This window comes from Elephantulus edwardii, unplaced genomic scaffold, assembly GCF_000299155.1.
Source record: "Elephantulus edwardii isolate Elephantulus edwardi_28Jun2011 unplaced genomic scaffold, EleEdw1.0 scaffold00549, whole genome shotgun sequence".
Lineage (NCBI taxonomy): Eukaryota > Metazoa > Chordata > Mammalia > Macroscelidea > Macroscelididae > Elephantulus > Elephantulus edwardii.
In genome coordinates this window covers 291,574-318,311 of record NW_006400299.1, presented here as the reverse complement: position 1 = coordinate 318,311, position 26,738 = coordinate 291,574, and the positions used below count along the sequence as shown (strand labels likewise).

General features: G+C 39.1%; 2 protein-coding genes across 2 annotated transcripts; both read right to left on the bottom strand.

The window, feature by feature from the left end:
• Positions 1-2,899: 2,899 nt before the first annotated feature.
• LOC102854949 (olfactory receptor 1A1-like) lies at positions 2,900-3,829 on the bottom strand. The gene has a single exon (XM_006903244.1). The coding sequence runs from the start codon at positions 3,827-3,829 to the stop codon at positions 2,900-2,902; it is 930 nt and encodes a 309-aa protein (XP_006903306.1).
• Positions 3,830-17,361: 13,532 nt separating this feature from the next.
• Positions 17,362-18,291, bottom strand: LOC102859826 (olfactory receptor 1A1-like). The gene has a single exon (XM_006903253.1). The coding sequence runs from the start codon at positions 18,289-18,291 to the stop codon at positions 17,362-17,364; it is 930 nt and encodes a 309-aa protein (XP_006903315.1).
• Between the last annotated feature and the right edge of the window lie 8,447 nt (positions 18,292-26,738).

Here is a 26,738-nt window from a genome sequence, read left to right as displayed (position 1 = left end):
TATCCTACACTGTGCTAACAGTCTCTGATATGCTTGGGCCTATTCTTTTAATTTTATTTTATTAATTTTAATGAACGTTCACAGAGATTTTGGATTTCTAGTCATTGATTGTTGCATTTTTCTCCCTGGCTTGGGCCTATTTTTGCAGTCACCATGTAAATAAATCTATCTTGTTGGAAGTCTTCTTCACTTTCTCTGAGCCTCCACCTTTCCCAGCATGACGGGGTTTTTTTCCCCCCAGGACTGTTTCCTCCTGACAACATGCCCAATATATATGAAATGAAGTTTCACCTTCCTTGCCTCTAAGGAGGACCCTGGTTGCATCCTCAAAGAGAGACTTACCTGTTCTTTTTTGCAGTCCATCAGGTATTTAGCTCTCTTCTCCAATATCATTATTCAAAAGCATTAGTTCTTCTGTGATCCTTACTCATTGTCCAACTTTCAGATGCATAACAAGTAATTGAAAAGACCACGGCTTGGATCAGGTGCACCTCAGTTTTTAAAGTGACATAGTTACTCTTTAGCACTTTGGAGAGGTACTTTTTTTGGAGATAGCACTTTTCCCTGATTCAACATGTCTTTTGATTTCTTTACCCTTGCTATTCTGGTTGTTAATGGTGGATCCAAGTAAAATGAAATAGTTCACAACTTCAATCTTGTCTTTATTCATCAGAATTTTGCCTATTTGTTCAGTGGTCAGGATTTCTGTTATCTTTATGTTGAGATGTATTCCATATTGAAAGCTGTAGTCTTTGACCTTCCACTGCAAGTGTTTAGAGTCTTCACTTTCAGCAGACAAGGTTGTGTCAGCTTCATAATTCAATTTATTGATGAGTCTTGTTTCTTCCTAATGCTACATTCCTATTGATATAGTCCAGATTCTCATATGATTTCATAAAGATTGAATAAATATGGAGAAAGAATACAACCCTGATGCACACTTTTACTGATTTTAAACCATGTTGTTTTCCTTGATCTTTCATACAATAGCTTCTAAGTCTATGTATAGGTTTTGCATGAGCCCAGCTGATTGTTCTAGACTTCTTATTCTTCTCAAAGTTATCTATAATTTGCTATGATTGGAACAGTCCAGTGACTTTTCATAATACACAAAAGACAAAGAGACATTATTCTAGTATTCTTTGCCTTTCTGACATCAACAATGATATCCCTTCTGCCATGGCCTCTCCTGGATTCCATTTGAATTTCTGTCAGTTCCCTATTTTGGTGGGTTTTCTCCCCCTGTTAATGTGCTAATCTGGTAATTTTAGTATAATCTTCAATAAGATTTTACTTGTATGTGTTATTAATGATATTGTTTGGTAAATACCACACAATATTGTTTGAAATGGGGATAAATGTAGGTCTTTTCTAGTCATTTGGCCAGATAGCTTGTCTTCTAGGATTTTTTGGTATAGACTAGTGAGCACGTCCAGGTCTGCATATGTTTGTTTAAACATGTTAGCTGCCATTATATCAATTTTTTAAAATATAATGGCTTTATTCTTCCCACTCCATGCCTTCAGTGTAGCTTGGACTTGTCCCTTCCTTACCATTGTTTCTTGATCGTATACTACTTCCTGAAATGTTTCAATGTCTACTAATTCTTTCTGGTACAGTGACTGGGTATTCCTTACATTTTCTTTTGATGCTTCCAACATCATTAAACAGTTTTGCCATTGAATCCTTCAGTATTGCAATTTGTATCTTGAACTTTTTTTTCACTTTGAGAAATGCCAAGTGTGGTAATAACTTAAAAGTTGGCTTTTCTAGCCATTATCTTAGCCCTCTCTGGTATCCATCTACCTTAACTGTAGGCACATGGTCTTACAGATCATCAACAGCAATGGGATTAGGGTAAGAGAAAGAGTGCTTTCCACACTGGGCAGCAAGACTTGAGGGAGATGGGAACAAGATCCTTGTGAGAGCAAGACTCTGGTAGTGAGACCCTGGTGATGGTGGTGGGGAGATTGTGCCATTGCTGTGGGGAAACTGTGACAATGTGGGACCTGAGGCTTCTTGCACTTGTGCTGGCCATAGTTAAAGGTTTTACTGTTCTGACAGAAGCTTGAAGGAAAGCTGACTTATAACTAAATCTGGACTTGTATTATAAGACATTCTTTACCTTTCCCACCTCCTAACTTATTTCTCTAATAAACCTCACTCTAGTACCACAACTGTGAGTCAACAATGAATATCAAAGAAAAAGAGAGGAAATCATTGCATTAACTGTTATAGCAGCCTCATGTTATTTCTCTAAATTTGTTAGACAAAGGGAGTAAAATAATGTAAATCACTGCCATCAAGTTGATTCCAACACATGGTGACCCTGTAAGGCAGGGTAGAACATCCCAAAGGGTCTTAAGGTTTCAAATCTTTACAGAAGCAAAGTGCCACATCATTTAGCCATGAAGTAATCAGTGGGTTTGAACCACTGACCTTTGTGTTAGCAACTGGGTGCTTTAACCACTGTATCTCAGCTACCTATAAGCATAGTAAGCATGATTAAATACAGTAGTGCCATAAAACCGCATTTCAATATTGACTTATATTTAAAGCATGAGTTTATGTGATCTTCTCAACCCTGGCCGGAGGCTGGATAGATGATAACACGTCAGGGTGTAAGTGTAGGTTCAAATCTTTTCAAGTTTACTGTGCTAGTTCATGGGATAATTGGGATTTGAACCCAATATTTCTATAATTCACTTTGCCAAGAGGAGCAAAAATGAGTATAAAGTGTTAGTAAGATGTTTCAGAAAACTAGTACAAGGTTTCTGAGAAGAGGAATTTTCTACCTAGAAAGATCAGAGATGACTCTTTGAGGGTGATAACATTGTGCTGGACCATTAAATGAATCCTTGATGGTGATAATTGTCTTCACTGGATGAGCTTACATTGGTTATGAGGACATTCTCCTGATGAAAAGTTTCTTCAAGGCAGCCTTCATGTCCCGATTTCTCAGACTGTAGATGAAAGGATTTAGCATTGGCGTCACTGCTGTGTACATTACAGTCACCACTGCATCCTTTAGGCCATAACTGGTCAGAGGACGGAAATACGTACCCATCACTGTCCCATAATACAAAGAAACAACTGTGAGGTGGGAGCCACAGGTGGAGAAGGCTTTGAGCAAGCCTTTGGTGGATGGAACCCGCAGCACCGTGGCAAAGACCTGGACATAGGAGATAATGATGCCTATCAATGGCACACAGAATATACTAACCCCTACATACATCATTTTCGCATTAAAGTGAATATCAGAACAGGATAATTTGAGCAGAGGGATAATGCTACAGTAAAAGTTGGCCACTTCCTTGTTGCCACAGAAGGATAGACTGGCTGTAAGCAGAGTGTGTAGAAGGGCATTGGTGTTTGCAATCACCCATGACGCAGCAACAAGCAGGATACAAGACCTTGGGCTGATAATCGTTGTATAATGAAGGGGGCGGCTGATGGCCACAGCACGGTCATAAGCCATCACAGACAAGATATAACTATCTGTGTTGGCCAAGGCAATCATGAAATTCATCTGTGTTAGACATTCTCCGAAGGTGATGTCTTTACTGTTCAAAATATAGTTTGTTAGCATCTTTGGGACAGTCACAGATGAGAACAGAATGTCAACAAAGGAGAGATTGGCAAGGAAAAAGTACATGGGATTGTGAAGGCGGTTGTCAGAGTGGATGGCCAAGATGATGAGCAGGTTTCCAACCAATGTGATGGGGTAAATAAACAGGAAGAGGATGAAGAAGACGTCTTCCTGCTCCTGCTTGCCAGTAATTCCCAGGAGAATGAAGCCCGAAGTCGAGGACTGGTTTTCTTCTCTCATGGCTTCTTTAATATGAAGGAGAGAAAAGTCCAGAGTATTAATAAAGTTACTGTGTTTAGTGATCATCCTTATCCACAACTTTTGTCTCTAATCTTTATAGTTACCTTTGTGCTTAGATGCAGTAAATCCAAAGACAGCTACTATTTTTGAAGAAAAGTCCCTTTTAGTTCATGAGTTTATCAGTTACCTCTGGACCTTAATAGAACAATCTGTGATTCAGAGGTTGCATCATCACCAACCCATCACTACCACTCCAACACTCAAGATTTAATAGTACAGCAAATAGTTATCTTTTCATGTCCTGTTTGCTAAACACTCTGTTAGGTTTCATTTAAGGACACAAATAAGAGAAAAATACAGTTCACCAATCCATTTTTCAGTTTGAGGACTAAGCTATGTCTGAGTCAGGCCATGGTCTTTCTGATCACTTGCTATGCATCTCAGAGCTAGACAATTAATAAGGATAACAGAAAAAGAATTTATGCCTTTGAGCTGTGGTGTTTGAGAAAAGTACTGAAGATCTCATGGGTTGCCCAAAGAACAAGCAAATATGTCTTGGAGAGGAGGCAAAGATGATCAAGCTTTGCCTCACATCCTTTGGGCATGTTGCTAAAAGAGGCTATTCCTTGGACAGTGACATTATGCTTGGAACTGCAGAGGGTTGGCAAAGGAAAGGAAGATCCTGAACCCAGTGGATTGATACAGTGACTGTTGCCATGAGCTTTAGTGTGTCAGAAAGTGGAAGATGGCACAGGTTAGGAAAGGGTTCAAATCTTTTGTTCATAGGGTCACTATGGGTTGTACTCAACAACACCTAACAACAGTAATAATAATAATTCACTTGTAGAACATTCAATTATTAAGCATGACCCCTGTCCAGGTACAATGTGTGAGAAAAGAAGGTAAATTGAGGCATAGTTTATGCCCTGAGAGGCCTGCATTTTAGGGGAGAAACCAGAATCACCTCTCAATTTTACCACACATGATTATAAAATGCACAGTATTTTGGAATCTAAGATAACATGCTACAGTATAACATACATATCAGTGGAAGAACAAAGATAGTTAGGAATGAGTCTACTTATTAAAAACCAGATTACAGAAAATGACGATTTTTTTTTATATCGGTAATGGCCAATCATATATCACAACCAGCACAACCAGCCCAGTGAATTCCCCATCCTCACACTGGTCTCATTTTCAAATCCGACTTTGACAATCATTAATACATTTTCTCTTTATTGCAAACTCTTGTGGTTGTTATGTGCCATTGAATTGCCCGTGGCTCATAGAGACTCTCTGTACAATAGCTCTCAAATGTACTCTATCCTGAGCCAGTCTCACTGTCTCTGACACATCTACCCCCTTTACCGCAGTTACTGTGTCAATCTTTTTCATCCTAGGTCTTCTTCTCCTGCACTGTCCATCCATTCTTGAAACCATGATGTCCTTCTCCAGAGACTTATCCTTCCTGGACACTTGCCCAAAGTATGTGGGACAAAGTGTCAAAATCTTTGCCTCCAAGGAGCAGCCTGGTTTCACCCTCTCAAGGATAACCCTGTTTGTTCTCTTGGTAGTGAATGGTATGTTCAACACTCTTCTTCAGCACCACAACTCAGAAGCATCAATTCTTCTGTCAACCCTAGTCATTGTTCAGTGCTCTGAGGCATAGTAAACTTTTAGCTGTATGCAACAGCAATGTTTTTTCTTCTTGGTATTCTGTCTTCATTATTTTTGTAACTCATTTAGCTTCACATTGGTTTCAGTTATTACTTTGCGAATGATTATGACTATAGTCATAGCCTCTACATTGTTGTTGTTTATTGCTGTCAAATTGAAAACAGCTCATAACTAACCCTGCAGTGTGTTTCCAGAAGCTGTAATTCACAGAGGAGGACATTGAGGAAGTTTCCTATCTTTGTCCCATGAAGCAGTTGATGTGTTTTAACTGCCTGCCTTTGGGCTAACAGCTCAACTCCTTACCATTAAACCACTAGAATTCTCTGTAGGTAGCCTCTGTATAGGCCTCTAAGTATAGACTAGGTAAGCTCTGGTGGCCTAGGAGTGAGGAATTGTATGTCAGTTCAAAAGCATCCACTTTGAATCCATCGGGTGCTTCTCAGGAGAAAGATGGGCATTCTCCTCCGGGACAATTTACACCTTCTGAAAATCTGTTGGAAGATGAGCTATGTGTTGGTTCCCACTCAATGACAATGAGTTTGAGTTGTTTTGTTTTTCTTTAATTTATAGACTTGCTCTGTTCTTTATTTTCATGGTTAGTCATCCTAGTATAATGTCTACGTACACCTCATACTCTATATATTCAATCTTAGTAAAAAAAGAATGCTTTTTTGAAGAAGAAAATCATATCTTGTTCATTTCTCCCCCCTCCAATAGATTATTGTGGAATATTTTTCATTGTTGATACCAATAAGTTTGTAACCATATGTCTTGAGTTGAATACAGGTTTATTCCATGGTTTCAATTGTGTATACAGTTGAATACATTTATTTACATTTCTCCTCACTTGTACATCTGATTTTATTAGTTAAAAATAATTTTTACACAACTCTACTTTTCTATTATAATCTCAGTACTTTAGCTAAGATCTTTGACATTTTGCAACCAAAATATTATAATACTTCCTTAATAGTTTGACTAAGGCTCCTTGATCTTGAATCCATCTTACAATCTCAGACCATGGGAATTACAATAGAAACTACTAGTTTCTTGGCCAAATTCCTGGTATTGTTTTCTTCTGGGACACTCAGCTAGATTACACTTTCCAACCTCATTTTTGTGGTGAAATGTGGTCATGAGACTGAATTGTAGCAAATGCTAAGACCTGTTTTTTATTTCTGAAGTTCTTCCACACTGTTTGCCAGCTACGTATATATGAATAGAAACTGAAGGGGCTGGTGGAGTTACAGGGTAAAAAGGATTTTGCTATTTCTTCATCATGTTCAGAAGAACCACTTACCAACAGAAAGATCCACTGAGACTATTATGTCGGAGAAAAAGACTCACTGACACTGTTAATCTATTTAAACAATCATACATTTTTTAAAACTGGAATTCATTAGCTTTCTAAAGAGGCCTCTATTCAATAATTAATTCTGTCACTAATTCTCAGAGTCTCCTATAGTAAATAAGAAAATCAGGAAAGGTGTGTGTTAGAGTTCCATCTTTTCTCCATACCTATTCAATCTGTAAATTGAGCAAATGATCTGAAAAGCTGGACTATGTGAGGAAGAATGTGACATCAAGATCAGAGGAAGACTTATTAGTAACCTGTGTCATGCAGATGATACAGTGATGAAAATGATGAAAGTGAGGAGGATATGAAACACTTGCTGCAAAAAATCAAAGACTACTACAGCCTTCCATATGGGTTGCATCTCAACATCAAGAAGACAAAAATCCTCACTTACTAAACCTATAAGTAATGGCATGATAGATGTAGAAAAGATTGCAGTCTCAATTAGTTAATCTTACTTAGATCCACATCCTTGGTACCAGCAGTCAGATCAGGAGGCATATTGCATTGGACAAGTCTTCTGTCAGGGACCTCTTCATATTTCTAGAAAGTAATAATGTAGGTTTGAAGACTAAGATGTGCCTGATTCAGTCCATGGTCTTTTCAGTTAATTTCTATGCCTTTGAAAGCTGGACAATGAATAAGGATGACAGAAGAATTAGCGCCTTTGAGCTGTGGTATTGGAGAAGAGTATTAAATATCCCATGGACTGCCAAAAGAATAAACAGATAAGTCTTGTAGAGGATAAAGCCAGAATCTTCCTTGGAGGCAAGGATGATAAAACTTCATCTCACATACTTTTGTCACATTGCTAGGAGAGGCTATTCCTTCAAGAGTAACATTATGCTTGGATAGGTGGAGGGTCAGCAAAAGAAAGGAGGACTCTCAACAACATGGACTGACACAGTGACAGCAGCAATGGACTTAAGTGTGTTGAAGATGATGAGTATGGCAAAGGATTGGTCAGGACTCAGATCCTGTTTTTCACAGGGTCATGATGCGTTGTAGTTGATGCAACGGAAACCAATAACAACAATTATAACAACATAGTCTAGGCATAAAGCAAAACCAAGATGGGTTTTTTAAATCTCTGCTTCTGGTTTCTTCTTCTTAAGTACCTTTCTCCATCTTCACAGGGAATTGTAGTATCTCAAGTTTGGAATTTTCATTAAAGCTGGAGAGTTCAGTATTTCTGGTTAGCGTATATGGAATGGCAATGTTAGAGTTCAGAGGTGGGGTGCTTGAAAACTTTTCAAACTAAGCTGATGTTGATCTCGATCTTATAAAGATAGATAATAATTCTAAATAATGTAAGATGTGAAATGAAATACAAAACAAAAGCTTTTGACTTTTAGGTATGAGAAACAAAGAGCGGCCCAAAAGCTAGATTTTAGGCCATTGTCAATGCTTTATTGGCCTTCAGGGTTAACAATCATGTATTAGGCCTTAATTACTGGAGTCTGGCATGTTAATACCTGTTTGGTGAAAGGGATGTGGTAATAGATTTACACAAAGCAGCAAAGATTGAAGTATTGCTTTGATTGTGAAAAGAGCAGGTGCACATATTTTGGCACATGAGGTTAAAGAAGAAAGCAAAACAAAGTCACAGAAGGAGGATTGTCTACAAAAGTACATACATAAAATCCAAAGGAATGCCTATGAACCAAGAGCTCAGAAAGTTTGCAGGATATAAATATTTTAAAAGAGATCAACAGTGTTTCATATCGTCTTGTACTTAAGTAGCGAACACTTTAAATCACAAAACAAAATGTCAAACTAATTTCCATTGAGTTGAAACCAACTTATAGCTCACCCTTCTTTATGTTTCTGAGGCTGTAAATGGAATAGGAGGAGATTGTCAATGTTTTTCTTATGGAGCCACTGGTGATTGGAACTACCAGAAAGAGAAAATCTTTGGGTTCTCAACACAACGCCATACTGACTAGTCTACCAGAGCTTCTAACAATAACTTCAAAAAGATAATTTTATTAAATAAGTTTCTCCCTCTACCATTTACAATAAAACCAAAACATCAAACTCATTACTGTGAAATTGATTCCAATTTCACATGTCACAAAATCAAAGTATATCTAACTTAGAGTTTTCTTGACTAAAACTTTATGGATGGAGATTGCCAGGCTTTTCTATCATGTAGCTGCTGCATGGATTCAAACTGCCAAGTTTAGTTCATTGTTATTATTGTGTACCATCAAGTCAGAACCAACCCATAGCTGACCCTCCAGTGTGGGTTTTCAGAGGCAGTAAATCACATGGGAGGAGATTGTCCATCCTTCTCCCATCACACAGCTGGTGGATTCAAACTGCATACCTTCAGGATTGCAGTGTAACTTCTTACCAGTAGGCCACTAGAGCTCTCTTCAGTTTATTAGTTGATTTTTATTATTGTTAAATTATTATTTTGTCACCTCTTGATCTCTGTTCACAATAACAAGAGCGATTTAAAAAACTCTAGACAGGATTTTAAGGATTTCAGGTGGCACAGTAAATTAGCATTGGTCAATAGGTTTGAAGTATACCTATTCTAAGAAGGAGAGTGACTAGTATGAAAAAAAATGACTGAAAAGCAAATAGGCTATCCAAGTAGATGAGGTTTGTAACATTAATGGATAGACTCAATATGGTAGAATTTTTTTCTTTTCTAATATATAATTTCGTATATTCTCATTCAAAATACTACAATTTTTGCAATTACAGAACTTAAATGAATCCTAAAATTAATGTACAAACATAATGAAGAAGAGCTAAGTTAATACAAGGAAAAGAAGTAAGCAGAGAGGAATTACTCTATCAGTTAACAAAATGATTTGTTATGGCTTTCCTGTGACGATTTAAGTAGTGCTGTAGCACTGGTGTGACCCTCCAAAATAGTCTCAAACTCACTGCCTTCAAGCAGATTTTGACTCATAACAAAATTATATTTATAAAATGCAACGGTATATGATTATGTCTCTTAAAAATTACCCATTGTGTACCTATCATCTGAAAGATGGAGGCAACATTACTAATTATGGAGAAAACCCCAAAGACAGAGTTTAGACAATGGAATGTAAGTTCAGGCAACTTACCAGTAGCAGAAGGTACAAGTAAAGGAGTAGGAAAAATACTGGAAGAGAAATTCAAGATTATATTCTGGAATATTGTAAGGGAAAGCAAGGAACTTTCTTTATTGGGTACTGAGAATTAATACTCATCAACAAACTGCATTATGCAGATGATACAGCCTTGGTTGCTGAAGCTGAGGAGGACCTGAAGCACTTGCTGCAGAAGGTCAGAGACTACAGCCTTCAATATGGATTGAAGCTCAACTTGAAAAAAACAAAGATTCTCACCACTGGGCTGATTGACAGCATCATGATAAATGGTGAAGAGATTGAAATTGTTAACAGCTTTAGTTTGCTTGGCTCCAGCAGTCAACACTCTTGGTACCAGCAGCCGGGAAATCAAAAGATGAATTGTACTGAGAAAGTCTGCTGTCAGGGATCTCGCTAGAGTACTGAAGAGTGACATGTCAGTCTGGGGATTAAGGTGTGCCTGATCCAGGCCTTAGTCTTTGCAATTATGTGCTGTGCATCAGAAAGCTGAACAATTACTAGGAATGATAGAAGGAGAATTGATGCTTTTGAGCTGTGGTGCTAGAGAAGAGCATTGAATATGCCATGGACTGCGAGGAGGACAAAGAAGTTTGTCCTGCAGAGGAAGAAACTAAACTGCTCCCTAGAGGCAAGGATTCTGAAGCTCCATCTGACATACTTTGGACATGTTGCAAAGAGGGACCAGTCTTGGAGAGGGACATCATGCTTGGGAGGGTGGAGGGACAGCGCAGGAGAGGAAGACCCTGAGTGAGATGGATTCACTGAGTGACTGGGATAACAGGGGTAAGTGTGTCAGACATGATAAGGTTGGCTCAGGATAGAGCAGATTTCAGATCTGTTGTACGTAGGTTTACTATGAGTTACAGGCAAGTTGATGTCACCTAATAAGAACAAGAAGAATTAATACAGTGGATATGGGGGTTTTTAATTTTAGCCTTTTATGGTGATACAGATAGAAAATATTTTTCTGAATGTAGACATATATGTTGGGATAGATAAAACAATAATTTAAATTATAATTAATAAATGAAATTCTTGACCAATAGAGCAACATTTTGGAATTTAATCTTATACAAGGACAATCATAATAAATTAATTTAAAAATGTGTGTATGCCCTCACTCACCCTCCCTCCACTATTATTACTTCAGAAAGAACAGCTTAAATAAAAGAAACCAAATCAGAACTATCACTTTGTAATTTTTTTTAATCTGATAAAAAATATTACTAACTAGTTCTACTTACCTCTTTGGAGTTTTGTGAGACTCAATGGAGATGATACGTACAGTGTAGTTGCTGGCACATAGGAAGTACTCAATTAAAAGCTAGCCAGCCTTTGGTGTCAGAAAGACCCTTTCCATCTATGCCCCTCACTTTGTTTGAGGAGTGTGTGCTGAGCTCAAATGCTATCAAAAAGGCTCCTGGCCATGTGACTGTCACTCCCTTTCACATAGCAGAATTTTTCAGCTAGAGGGTCAAAATTACTTTTTGGGTGCATGCTGGACAAAGGGCCAGTTACGTCCTAGAGCGTGGGTCAGTGACCTCCTGTTCCTGAGATGGAGTGAATAGGATTGGGATGGGATTGAAACAGGAGCCTTAAATTTCCCAGCCTCAGATCAAAAGAAGCAAACAGAGTCTGTGGAGGTGGAATCATTCAGGACGAATCCTCTGGTTTCCAGGGCCAAGGGTCTTAGCATTAAGTCAATTTGCAATTATTTACCAGGTTAAAAAAATCTTTTGAAACATAACTCCCTCAGGTCAACAAGAGTAATTGATGATCTCATTTGCAAACTCCTCCATCTGCTTCCTGAGAGGACGTAGTGGATCCCAAGAGTAATCTTTCTGAATTCTTTTCTAGGAAGAAAGATGGGCTTCCAGGAAGTTTGTCTGAAAAGTTCAAGCTTTGGGGTGAGTTTGTTTTTTTTCTTCTAAGATGTTTTATTTTGGAATGTGGCTGCTCTCACCAGCAGTACAGCACAGTTACAATTGAACCCTGATGCTCTTTTCTAGCCCTTGTTGAATTGAATCTCTGATATTCAGTGTGGCCAAGAATTGGAGTTTATCTTTGCTAGGACCAGACATAAAAGAAGGAGAAAGCGACAGTGTCTTTTATCTACCATGACATGTAGTCAGGCTCTTAAGTTTTCGCATGTTAGAGAGATGGAAAAGGCCTAGCTATCATACACTTCTATTCATGTACATGTCACTTTTATAATAGCCATAGTTATGGTCATTAGCTTAAGATTTGTACCTTCTGTTGCTGTTGTGTGCTGTTGAGTCTGAACTGACTCACAGTTGACCCTTCAGTGGGCTTCCAGAGGCAGTTTAATTGCTTGGGAGGAGATTGTCCATTCTTCTCCCATGGAGCAGCCAGTGGATTTGAACCACGTGCCTTTGGGATTGCAGTACCATTTCCAGTAGGCCATCAGAGCTCCCTTCTGTTGCAGGTCAATAATTGTTTTGTGGAGACCATGTTGGGATCTGTGAGTTCTGACTGGGTTTGAATCCAGATGCTGCCACTTATTAGCTATATAACTTTAGACAGTTGCTGTTGTTAGGTGCCACAGAATTGGCGCTGACTCATAGTGACTCTATGCACAATAGGAGACCACATGGTCTGTCTTGGAGAGGGTGAAACCAGGTATCTCCTTGGAGGTTAAGATTTTGAAGCTCTGGCTCACATACTTTGGGCACATGGCCAGGAGGGACCAGTCCTTGGAGAAGGACATCATTCTCAGAAGATTGGAGCGACAGGAGAGGAAGACCCTGGATGAGATGGATTGATACAGTAACTTGGGCAATAAAGTTAGGTGTGTTGGAGTTAGTGAGACTGACTCAGGACAGGGCAGACTTCAGAGCTGCTATACATAGGGTCTCTATAATTTGCAGGCCACTTGATAGCACATAACAACAACAATATTCATTAGTTGCAGACTTAAAGTTCCCTTTATGGGGTAGGGAAACTCACCCTACCAGAAGTCCTTTCTTGTCCTTTGCAGTGGGAAAGCTTGCCTTTCCTAAAGTCCCTCAGGTTCTTTCTGGCCTTCAGTGCAGCCCTAAGAGAATCTCTCCCAAGTGCAGTCCCACCTCTCCTAAAGTTTATTATTGTCCTCTGTGGTCTGTGGAGGGGCTAGTGACCAGGTTTCTCTGACTACTGTACTGTCTATCAGGTGGTGCAGGGGCAGAGGTAGCTCCTAGTATCTCTATTCACTGCCCTCTCAGGTCTCAAACAGCCTGGTGGGAATCTATCCTAAGTATGGTCTACCTCTTCTAAAGTATGTAACTGCCCTTGGTGATCAGTACCCTAGCTGGTGGCCAGGTTTCTCTGACTGCTGCATTCTCTATATAATTCTGTATCTTGACCAAAGGGATTGTTATTTGAATTCACATATGTGATAAATTATCAAAGAGCTATGTGTACACACATATGCATAAAAACAAGAGTACATATAAAACTGTATAAGACCCAATTCAGTTTTATATCTATGTGATTTAATAGCATTTTACCAAAATAAATTGTCTGGTTTCCATAATATATCATGCTTATAGAAGATACTTTTGGGAGAAGCTGAGTAAAGAGTACTTGACAACTTTCAGTACCATTTTCATTATTTCTTGTGAGTCTAACAGTAATTAAAAATAAAAAAATATTTAAAAAATCAAGGTTACATTTGGTAGAAACAAAGGAAGATGGCTTAGGTAAATAATAACTGACTTGACCTATATGACATTGGTTTTAGATGCTATTGAGTCTAGTAAAACTCATAGCGACCCTATGAACAGTAGATCTGAACCCTGTCCTATCCTGTGCCATCCTCATCATCTCAGACACACTTGAGCCCATTGTTTCAGTCACTGTGTCAATATGTCTTGTCGAGGTTCTTCCTCTCTTTTGCTGACCCTCCACTTTTCCAAGGATGATGTCCTTAACTAAGGAATAACCTCTGTTAGGAACATATTCAAAGTATAAGAGACACAAGGTGGATTGGAGATCTGGGAGTAAAGCCCCAAACCATAAAGTTCATCAGAGACAAGCTGGGATCAAGCGTAGAAGGCTTCGTTTATGGTGTAAAGAGACTGACAAAATACAGCCAGAAATGCTCAGTCTGGAAAGAATAAAATTAATGAATTTTCTAAAAATTAAATCCCTGTGCTCATCAAAACCTTTTTCCAGCAGAGTGAAAAGAAAACCTTCTGAATGGGGAAAAAACATTGGCAATACCTTTTCAGACAAGGGTCTCATATAAAAAGTTTACAGAATCCTACAGGGCCTCCACAAGAAAAAGACTGATAACACAATTACAAAATGGGGAAAAGACATGCAAAAAATTTTCATAGAGGAAGATATTACAATGGCCAACAGACACATGAAGAAATGCTCAAAATCACTGGCAATAAGAGAGTTGCAAATCAAAACCACAATGAGATACCATCTCATTCCAGTAGCAGTGGCAAAGTTTAATAGGGCAGCAAGCAATAAATGTTGGAGAGGATGTGACAAGAAAAGAACTCTTATACATTGTTGATGGGATTGTAAAGTGATACAACCACTCTGGAAGGCAGTGTGGCATTTCCTCAGAAAGCTGAACATAGAAATTTCATATGACCCATCTATCCCACTGCTTGGAACATACCCCAAGAGAATTAGAACTGAGTCACAAATGGAGATTTGTACACCAACATAGCAGTGTTACTCACCATCATAAGGACACGGAAACAGCTCAAATGTCCAATCACAATGGAATAGATTGAGATATTATGGTACATTCACACAATGGAATACTACTATACAGCATGCTGGAGTAATGATTTTGTAAATCACAACCTAACTTGGGAGGGACTGGAGAGTATTATGCTAAGTGAACTAATTCAGTCCCATAAGGACAAATACTGTATAAGACCATTATTATAGAAATAGATAACTAGTAAAACATGTATGAGGATCTAAGTGTGGGGGAGTAGAGAGGTGAGGAGAGGCAGGGGGGCATGTAATCATGGAATCGCAAGGTTTGATGGTGTAGAAGGGATCTAATGTGAGGGGCAATGTATACAAACTTTGTAGGTAAACTAGTACAAAATTTTAAAAATCAATGGGAACTTGAAAAAGAAAAAGGAAAACAAAAACAGAGAAAGAAGAAGAAGAAGAAGAAGCAGGAGGAGGGAGGAGGGGAGGGGAGGGGGAGGGGGAGAGGGGAGAGGGAGAGAGAGAGAAGGAAAGAAAAGAAAGAAAAGGAAGGAAGGAAGGAAGGAAGGAAGGAAGGAAGGAAGGAAGGAAGGAAAGAAAGAAAGAGAGAAAGAAAGAGAGAAAGAAAGAGAGAAAGAAAGAAAGAGAGATATGAAGCTTCACCTTCTTTGACTCTAAGGAACGCTCTGTGCTTTTTCCGAGACATAACTGGTTGTTCTTTTTGGCAGCATGGGAAATTCAGTAATCTTCTCCAACACCACAGCTCAAAGTCATTAATTCTTCTTCTGCCATTCTTATTCATTGTCCAGCTCTCAGATGATTGAAAAAGACCAGGGCCTGACAGGCATACCTTAGTCTTAAAACTGACATCGTTGCACCTTAGTAAATTAGAGAAGTCTCTGACAGCAGTCTTGCCCAATGCAGTATGTCTCTGATGTACTAAGGGTGTTGATTGTGGATCCAATTAAGATTAAATAATTGACAGTTCATTGTTTTCCTCCATCTTCATGGTATTGCCTATTGGCCCAGTGGTAAGGATTTTTGTGTATACTGAAGGCTGTTGTCTTTGATCTTTTGCAGCAAGTGTTTCAAGTCCTCTTTATTTTCAGTAAGTGACATTGTATCAGCTGCATAACACTATTGGTGAGTCTTCTAGCACTCTTGATGCCACATTCTTCTCCACGGATTCCAGTTTGTCAAATTATTTTTTAACATATGGTCTGAATAGGTATGAGAAAGGCTACAACCCAGATTTATAACTGTATTGATTTTAAAACAGGCAATTTGCTTGCTTCGCTCAGACAACAGCTTCTTAGTCTAAGTATAGATTTTGTATAATTGCGTGTTCTGGGATTCCTATTATTCTCAGTGTTAGCCATCATTTGTTATTACCCACACTGTCAAATGCCACTGCATAGTCAATAAACCACAAATAGACAGTGTTGGTATTCTCTGCTTTCAGCCAGGATCTATCCAACATCAACAGTGATATCTGTGGTGCCATGATCTCTTCTAAACCCATCTTGAACTCCTGACAGGTCTCTGTCACTGTACTTACTGTTCTAGCTTGTTTTTTTTTTTTTGTTTGTTTGGTTTGTTTGTTTGTTTGTTTTTTAATGACCTTCTGCAATATCTTGCTGTCAGTGATATTGTTTGGTAATTACCACATTCTGTTGGTCACCTTCTTGGGATTGGGAACAAATATGAATCTCTTCCAGTCCATCAACTGGGAAGCTGACCTCCAAATTTCGTGGTATGGATGGGCCAGCACCCCCAGAGTGGCATCTGTAAGTTGAACCATATCAGTTGCTATCCCATCAATTCCTGTGGCCTTATTTTTTGCCCATGCTTTCAGTGCAGCTTGAACTTCTTCCTTCATTTCCTTTGCTCCTATTCCTAAGTTCTGTGATTTTTATATTATTTTAAAACCACAAATGCATAAATACACTTTTATTATTATTATTATTACATTTTCACTTGTTGAAAGAATACATTTCAATGGATGACGTTTGAAAGAGGAAAACTTCCTATCACAAATTATGTACCAGCGTCTCCCCATTTCTCTAACTTTATGTTAGACAAAATGAGCATAATGACCTAAACCACTGCCATCAAGTTGATTCCAACTCACAGTGACCCTGTAAAACAGGGTCGAACTGTGCCACAGGGTTTCCAGGCTGTAAATCTTTACAGAAGCAGAGTGCTACGTCTTTTGCCCATTGAGGAATCATCAGTGGGTTTGAATCACTGACCTTTTGGTTAGAACCTGAATGCTTTAACCACTATACCACCATGGTGACCTGTAAGTGCAATATTGGGATTAAATATAATAGTGCAATAAAACTAACATTTCAATAGAGATTCATATTCAAAGCATGAGTTAATGTGATCTTCTCCACCCTACATTGGAGACTAGACAGAGTTGATTATTTCTAATATGGAGATGTGGAATCACAGGTTCTGACTTTCTCAAATTTACTGCGCTAATCAGTGGCACAACTGGGACTTGAAGCTAGTAGTTTTGTACTTCCATTCTGCCAAAAAGAAGATGTCTCAGCAAACTATTACAAGATTTCCAAAAAGAGGAACCTTCTTCCTGGAATGATCAGTAATAACTCTTTGAAGGGGTGACATTAGGCTGGCCTTTTAAGTGAATGCTTAATGGGGATTCCTGTTCTCAGTTTATGGGTGTTTACTAGTTATGAGAAAATTATCTTTCTAAATAGTTTTCCCAAGGCAGCCTTCATGTCCCGGTTTCTCAGACTGTAGATGAAAGGATTTAGCATTGGAGTCACTGCTGTGTACATTATAGTTATCACTGCATCCTTTAGACTGTAACTGGTCAGAGGACGGAAATACATGCCCATCACCGTTCCATAATACAAAGAAACAACTGTGAGGTGGGAGCCACAGGTGGAGAAGGCTTTGAGCAAGCCCTTAGTGGAGGGAACCCGCAGCACCGTGGCGAAGACCCGAATATAGGAGATAACTATGCCTATTAATGGCACACAGAATATACTAACCCCTACATACATCATTTTCACATTAAAGTAGATATCAGAACAGGACAACTTTAGCAAAGGTATAATGTCACAGTAAAAGTTGGTTATTTCCTTATTGGCACAGAAGGAAAGACTGGCTGTAAATAGAGTTTGGGGGAGAGCATTTGTGTTTCCAATTACCCAAGACCCAACAACAAGCAGGATACAAGACCTTGGGCTGATAATTGTTGTATAATGAAGGGGGCGGCTGATGGCCACAGCACGGTCATAGGCCATCACAGACAAGATATAGCTATCTATGTTGGCCAAGGCAATCATAAAATACATCTGTGTTAGGCATCCTGCAGAGGAGATTGCTTTGTTGCTCAAAAGATAGTTTGTTAACATCTTTGGGACAGTCACAGATGAGAATAGAATATCAACAAAGGAGAGATTGGCAAGGAAAAAGTACATGGGATTGTGAAGGCGCTCATCAGAGTGGATAGCCAAGATCATGAGCAAGTTTCCAACCAATGTGATGGGGTAAATAAACAGGAAGAGGATGAAGAAGACGTCTTCCTGCTCCTGCTGACCAGTAATTCCCAGGAGAATGAAGCCTGGAGTAGAGGACTGGTTTTCTTCCCTCATGGTTCCTTCTGTATGAATAGGGGAAGATTCTAGAATATTAATAAAATCAGTTTTTAGTGATCATCCCTATACTTTTGAGTCCTCTGAAGTTCAATTACTTTTCTACATAGGTGTAGTAAATCCCAGGATATCTAATATTTTTGGACAAAAGTCCTTTTCAGTCAAATAACACTGTAAGTCACACTAGAAACACTTTTGAAAGCACTCTGAATCAGAGGTTCCCATCCTCCCCAACCCATCACTACTACCCTGACACTAAGATTTAATAATACAGCAAATAATCAATTTTTCATGGTCTGTTCGCTAAAAATTTTGTTAGGATGTATGGAAGATCACAAATCTGAGGACAAAAAATATAGTTTGCTAGTCAACTTTTTGAATTTATAATTATTTGTTGTGAAACCAGCCCAGGCACTGTGTTGGAGAAAAGAATGAAAATTTATGCATAGCTTCTTTCCACAGTGTTCTGCTACTTAATGGCGAAGCCAATGTCTATTTTATAACACATGATTCTAAAATCATAATATTTTGGAATCTAAGATAATATACTACAGGTCACAGATGTGTCAGTAGAACTATCATGGACAGTTAGGAATGGGTCTACTTATTAAACTCAGAGTAAAACTGATCCCAGAAAAATGAGGATTGTCTGTATTGGTATTGATTAATTATAAATCACAAGAAGCAAAACCACCTCAGTGAACTATCCATTCTCCTAATGGTTTTGTTTTCAAAATGGACTTATTATCCAACTCATTGATAGATGTTGCCTCTTTTCCAAGCTAGATATAATCTCTCTGTTTTTCTTCTTATGATTCTCTTTCGTCATTATTTCTTTTTGGTGACTCATCTAGCTTCACAGTGGTTTCAACTATCACTTTGCCAATGAGTATGACTGTCGACAGAGAGTCTCCACAGAGTTCTCTATAGTTCGACTTGATCTGTCCTTTATATATTTACATAGTTAGTAATCCTACTGTCAATTCTATCTAAGCCTCACACTCGACACATTCAACCTAAGTAGAATGAATTTTCTTTTTTTAAGAGGAAAACCACATCTTGTTCATTTTTATTTTCTGCCAGGTTATCGTGAAGTATTTTTCATTTTTGACACCATTGAGTTTGTATCAGTACGTCTTGAGTTGAATCAAGATTTTCCCATGGGTTCCTCATGTTTAGGATGTCTGCAAGCACATTTACTCACTGTCCCCCTCACTTCTACATCTGATCTTGTTGATATTTATTTAAAAGAATTCTTACGTAACTCTACTTTTTTTTTACTGTCGCCAGCTTAGATTTTCATAATTTTGCTCCTGAAATATAATACTCCCTTAATGGCTTGACTAATGTTTTCTTTCTCTTTCCTTCCTTCCTTCCTTCCTTCCTTCCTTCCTTCCTTCTCTCTCTTTCTTTCTCTTTCCTTCCTTCCTTCCTTCCTTCCTTCCTTCCTTCCTTCCTTCCTTCCTTCCTTCCTTCCTTCCTTCCTTCCTTCCTTCCTTCCTTCCTTCCATCATCTATCAACTATTTGTCTATTATCTATCAATCTATCTATCTATCACCTATATTCTGAGACCACAATAATTGTAACAGAAACTATGAACTCCTTACCCAAAACTATGTTATTTTCTTCATCTTCTACACACTCAGCTAGCCTACATTTCCCAACCTCCTTTGTTGCAAGGTGCGGTCATGTGATTGAGTTCTAGGCAATGCTAGAGCCAATCCTTAGTTCTGTCTTTTCCACATGCTTTCTTTTTTCCAACTGAGTACACATGGATAGAATCTGAATGAGATAGTGGAATCACATGGTGGAAAGGAGTGTGTTTCTTTTTCTACTGTGTCATGGAGAGCCACTCACCACTAGAAATACTAACTGGAACTGTTCTGCAGGAGAGAAATAAACTTACTCAGTTTAGATACACATGCTTAGTTATACATATTGTAATCTTTTTAACAGCAATTTATTGATTTTTTAAAAGACATTTCTACTTGCTAATTAATTCAATTTTTAGCTAATTCAGTCACTAATTCTCAGGGGTTCCTATGGTATACATGTATGATACAGAGAATGAAAATCTGATAAGCTTTCTCAAAAATATGATGTATTTTTTTCCCACCTCTGTTTCTGAAGGAATTTGGTTCTTCTTAAATGTCTTTTTCTATCTTCACAGAGAATTATAGTGTCTCAGGCTTGGAAGGATTCAGCAAAGGTGGAGGCTTCAGTAGAGCTGGTCACCTCATATGAGATGGCAGTGTAAGATTTCAAAGGTGAAGCTCTTGAAATCTTGGCAAGCTAAGCTGATGTTGATAGATCTCATTCTTATTAAAATACACAAAAATTCTAGATGTATTATAAAAGTAAAAGAAATAAAACTGCCCCAAACCAACTAAAAAGCCTTTAGCTTTAGGTATAAGAGACAAAGAGAAAGTTCAAAGCAAGAGTTTTGTGCCATTGCTGATGCTGCCTTGGTCCGGAGAGTGATCAGTCAGGAATTGGGCCCTGGTGGCTGGGGTCTGGCATGTTCAGATATGTTTGGTAAAAGAGATATGGTCACAAAGCAGAACAAAGCAGGGAAGTTAGAAGTGTTGTCCTGCTTATGAAAAGAACATTGGACATATTTTGTCATATAAGAGTTGGAAAGAAAAGAATAAAGTAGATAGAAGTCAGAAAATATGATTAGAAAAATAAGTAAAATCCAAAGGAATCTGAGATGAACTAAGAGTTTAGAAAGTTTGTTGGATAGAAATATTTTTTAAATTTATTATTATTTTGAGTGTGTACCGTCAAATCAGGTCTGACTGGTATAGGAGAGGAGGAGCTTGCAGTGCAACTTCTTGCCACTAGGCCACCAGAGTTCCTTTGGATAGAAATATTTTTTAAAAAATCAATACTGACTTATATTGTATACTTAAGTGGCAATAACTTAAAAAAACAAAACAAAGTACCTAAAATTCATTGTCATTTAGTTGAAACCAACTTACAGATGACTTTTTTACTCTGTTTCTGAGACTGTAAATGTAATGGGAGGAGAATGTTCACTTTTCTCTCATAGAGTCACTGATGGAAATGAACCACCAGAGAGATTGTTGTTGTTGTTGTTGTGTGCTGTTGAGTCGCTTGCAACTCATAGCGACCCTATATACAACAGCCCTAAACCCTGCTCTATCCTGTGCCAATCTCACTGCCTCTGACACACCCATCCCGATTACCCCAGTCACTGAATCAATCCACCTCATAGAGGGTCTTCCCCTTCTGCGCCGTCCCTCCACCCTCACAAGCATGATGTCCCTCTCCAAGGACCTCTCCCTCCTTACAACATGTCCAAAGTATGTCAGACGAAGCCTCAGAATCCTTGCCTCCAAGGAGCAGCCTGGTTTAACCCTCTCCTGTATGAATCTGTTTGTTTTCTTGGCAGTCCATGGTACATTCAATACTCTTCTCCAGCACCACAGCTCAAAGGCATCAATTCTCCTTCTATCCTCCTTAGCCATTGTACAACTCTCTGATGCATAACAAGTGATTGCAAAGGCCATGGCCTGTATCAGACGCATCTTAGTCTCCAGAGCTACACCATTGTTCTTCAGTACCCTGGAGAGGTCCCTAACAGCAGACTTTCCCATCACAATACATTTTTTTATTTCCTGGCTACCTGTGCCAAGAGTGTTGACCGTGGAGCCAAGCAGACTAAAGTTGTTAACAATCTCAATCTCTTCACCATCCATCCTGATGCTGCCAATTGGTCCAGTGGTTAGAATCTTTGTCTTCTTGACATTGAGCTTCAATCCATACTGAAGGCTGCAGTTCTTGACCCTCTGTAGCAAGCATTTCAGGTCCTCGTCAGTTTCAGCAAGCAGAGTTGTGTCATCTGCATAATGCAGATTGTTAATAGATCTTCCACCAATCCTGATGCCACACTTCTCCTCCTGTGTATTAGCAGCACAACTCCATACTGATCATCAGAGCTCCCTTTATCTGATGATAAAGTTTTAATAAAGAACACCTATAATTAATTTTAAAACTAAAAATGCAAAACTGTTACTGTGGAATTGATTCTAACTTGTTATAACCCCATGTGTCATAGAGTCTATGAATATGTAAGTTAGGGTTTTCTTGGCTGTAAACTTTGATGAATGCAGATTGCAAGACTTTTCTATCATGTGGATGACTGCTGGGTGGGTTCAAACTGCCAGCATTTAGTTTATTGTTACTGTTAAAGAAAGCTCCTAGATGACCCTTCAGCAGGCTTTCAGAGGCTTAAATTGAACAGGAGCCTATTGCCCATCTGTAGCTTGAGTTTAGTTTATTAGTTTAACTTAGTTTAGTTTAGTTTAAGCAATTGCTATCACTCAGTGCCCTCTATTCACTCTGATGTTATTGCATATTGTTGAGTCAGCACAGACCCAAAGCTGATTCTCTAGTGGGTTTTCAGAAGTAGTTAATCACACAAGAGGAGTTTGTCTTCCTTCTCTCACAGAGCAGCGGATGGATTAGAACCGTGTGCCTTAGGGATTGCAGTACAGCTTCTTACCAATAGGCCACCAGAGGTAGCCAATATTCACAAAAGCAAGGGCCAATTTTAAGAAAGCAATTTTTTGCTTTCTCCTTTTCCAACTGATTTATAGCTGAGCGTCCAGTGGGTTTTCAGAGGTAGGAAATCTCATGGGATGAGATTGTCCATCTTTCTCCCATGGAGCAAGGTAGATTTGAACCTTATTCCCTTGAGTAAAGACAATGCAACTCCTTACCACTAAGCCACGAGAGCTCTTTGAATTATCCTCTAATTGATGTAGAATTCTTTTGTACTCTCATTTAAAATACCACAGATTTTTTTAAAAAAAACATGGAACTTAACAAACTGATCATAATATTAACATAGACAAATAGCCAAGAAAAGCGAAGTCAACGTGAAGAAAAGAAGTAAGCAGATAGAAGCTGCTCTATCAGCTACTGAAGTAATTTATTGCCGTTTTAGCTATGATGATTCCAACGGTGATATAGTACTGGTGTAACCCCCTAAAAATCCCTCAAATTCATTATCTTCCAATAGATTCTGGTTCATAGAAACCCTTTAATATAGAATATAACTGTCCCACAGGTTTTCCAAAACTCTAATCTCTACAGAGATAGACTGCCACATCTTTCTCCTGCAGAGTGACTGGTGGATTTAAACAGTCAGCCTTTACGGTAGCAGCTGATTGTTTAGGCACTTGCACCACCAGGGCTTCTGTTGTTGTTGTTATGTGTCATCGAGCCATAAGCGACTCATAGCGACCCTATAAGAATCCTCAACATTAGTGTGACTTTCATCCTCTCTCCAGGTTCATAGGGTTTCCGGAGGCAAGCTATTTCGGAAGTGGATGCCACTCCTGCTTCCAAGCTTGTTTTAATCGGGGAGTTCACCAAACACTGTCCACCATGGATAACCATTAAACGCATTTGACACATCAGTGTCACAGTGTTCAGCTTCACAGCGACCGCAAGTTACCTCTGTACGGCAAGGGGTCACACCAGAGCTATACAACCTAGAAGAATGTTTTACCATTCCGGCACACCCAAATGCTGGCAAACTCTGGGCCAGAGACCACCCCCCCCCCCCCAAGCTGTGTACAATCTCAGTCTCTTTACCATCCATCCTGATGCTGCCAATTGGTCCAGTGGTGAGAATCTTTGTCTTCTTGACATTGAGCCTCAATCCATATTGTAGGCTGCAGTCCTTGACCCTCTGCAGTAGGTGCTTCAGGTCCTCTTCAGTTAGGTGAAGAAAATGGTTTTATGGAGCAAATGGGAAAATGGAGCTTGCATGTTCCACTGAAGATTATGTAGCCACTACGGAAGAAAATTAGGCCATCTAGAAAAGCAAAACATTTGTGTATCTCTGATCTAGCCACTGTTCTCAAACATTGTATACTTCAGAGCCCCTCTAGCACATGTGTCAAGAAGAAATCCATAAGAATGTGCATCTTTCTTAAGAGAAAACCTAGGAATTGTACACCAATTGAGGAGTGGTGGTAGCTGTTGTTGTTATGTGCTGTCGAGTTGCCTGAGACTCATAGGGACCCTATGTACAACAATCCTAAACCCTGCTCTACCCTGTGCCAATCTCACTGTCTCTGACACACCTACCCTCATTACCCCAGTCACTGAATCAATCCATCTCATCGAGAGTCTTCCTCTCCTGTGCTGTCCCTCCACCCTCCCAAGCATGACATCTCTCTCCAAGGACTGGTCCCTCCTTGCAACATGACCAAAGTATGTCAGATGAAGCTTCAGAATTTTTGCCTCCAAGGAGCAGACTGGTTTCACCCTCTCTAGGATGAACTTGTTTGTTCTCTTAGCAGTCCATGGTATATTCAATACTTTTCTCCAACATTACAGTTCAAAGGCATCAATTCTCCTTCTATCATCCCTATCATTGTCCAGCTCTCTAATGCATAGCAAGTGATTGCAAACACCATAGGCTGTGTCAGCCTCACTTTAGCCTCCAGACTGGCATCATTGTTCTTTAGTACTTTGGAGAGGTCTCTGACAGCAGACTTTCCCAATGCAAATCATCTTTTAATTTCCTGGTTGTGGATGCCAAGAGTGTTGATTATGAGGCCAAGCAAACTAAAGCTGTTAACAATCTCAGTTTCTTCACCATCTGTCATGATGCTGCCAATTAGCCCAGTAGTGAGAATCTTTGTTTTCTTGTTGCAGTCCTTGACCTTCTGCAGCAAATGCTTCAGATCTTCCTCAGTTTCAGCAAGCAGGGTTGTGTCATCTGCATGGATTTTGGCTGAAAGCAGGGAGCAGGGAGTACCAGAGGAATGTCCGTGTTTCATTGACTATGCAAAGGTGTCTGACTGTGTGGACAACAAACTGTGGCTGACTCTGAGAAGAGTGAGAATCCCAGAACAATTGATCATGCTTGTGTGAAACCTATACGTGGACCAGGAGGCAGTTGTCAGAATAGAGCAAGGACACACTGCATGGTTTAAAATCGGGAAGGGTTTACAACAGGGATGTGTCCTATCTCCGTACCTTTTGAACCTAGAAGCAGAACAGATTATCCAGGAGGCTTGGCTCTATGAGGAGAAATGTGGCAACAATTGAGGAGTGCAGAAGTTAATGTAGTGTTTTCTTATTATTGGATTCTGTGCAACAGTTAAAATTAATTAAAATGGATTCTTAATAGTAGAAAAATGAAGTTATTAAATAATCTGTATTGTAAATATCTAATAAGTAAATTTTTATGCATGTAATAATGCAGATATGCAGCAATTGTGTAAATCAGAAATAATATACTACCATCTCCAAAATAGTGGTTTGCTCTGGAGTGAAGGGAAAATGAAATTTTGGAGGAAAAGAAACTGCATCTATATAGTTTATTTTTAAGGAATTCTGTGGCAAATATGACCAAATGTTATATTTACTAACTCTAGATAATGAGTTTTTGTTATGTTATTGTGTTCTTTGAGATGTTTTAACAATACCAAACAAATTTCATCTAAAAGAAATATTTCATAAAGTTGATTGCTAACTCAGTTCAGAGTTTGGCCATGGAGTGGAGTAGCTCCAGTCCATAGGTTACTGAACGGAGGCGATAGAGTATTGCTTTCATAGGGACCATTGTATCACACTAAGAGAAAAAAGTGGAAAAGAAGAAAGATTCGGGTTAGACGATGCAAGATGAAATGTCCTGTTAGAGGATACAAATAAGGATGGATTGTAACAGTTTGCACTGTTACTGAACTGTCAGCTGCTGCTCCTCCTTGTTTATGATTGTGTACTCTTGGACTCAACGATAACCTCCAGTCTCTTAACCTCCTCATTGAATCTCAGGTATTAACCTAGTTATAGGACTTTATTCCTCCCTGCTTGCAGCCCATGGTCACCAATCCATAAGCAAAGATGCAACCTTTGCATGATCCATCCACACTTTACTTTCTTATTCTTGGGTAGCAGAGGAATAATGTAGAAATCAACAAACTTACTGCTAGAATTCATGATATTCTTTATTCTTTTCCATTTGAACTCTCAATACTCTCAGCAAAACTTCCTCCTCAATTCTCTAAATTAGCCCATGAAATTATTCTTGTTCTCCTCAAAATTACAACTGTCTACACCAAAATCTCACAGAAACCTGTCACTTCCTTTTCACTGAGCCCATTCTTTAATTCTTAACTCTACACCCAATTTCCATGCCATACATATATATCCTGCTTTCTTTTCCTCCATAAGCAAAATAAAAATGTATACCTATGTGTATGTTCTCATTCTTATTTCCTTTTATATTTTTAGATGTATTACTCATCTGTTCGTCTTTAAAAAAAAAACCCAAACAGGCGGGCTGCCCTCGGCCCCCGGCTCGGGGCGAGCCGTCGCGGCCCTCTGCCCAGGGCGGGCTGCCCTTGGCCCCCTGCCCGGGGCGAGCCGTTGCAGCCCTCTGCCTGGGGTGGGCTACCCT

Coding starts and splice junctions, on each gene's coding strand:
- LOC102854949 (XM_006903244.1), bottom strand. CDS start 3,829: ATGAGAGAAGAAAACCAGTCCTCGACTTCGGGCTTCATTCTCCTGGGA.
- LOC102859826 (XM_006903253.1), bottom strand. CDS start 18,291: ATGAGGGAAGAAAACCAGTCCTCTACTCCAGGCTTCATTCTCCTGGGA.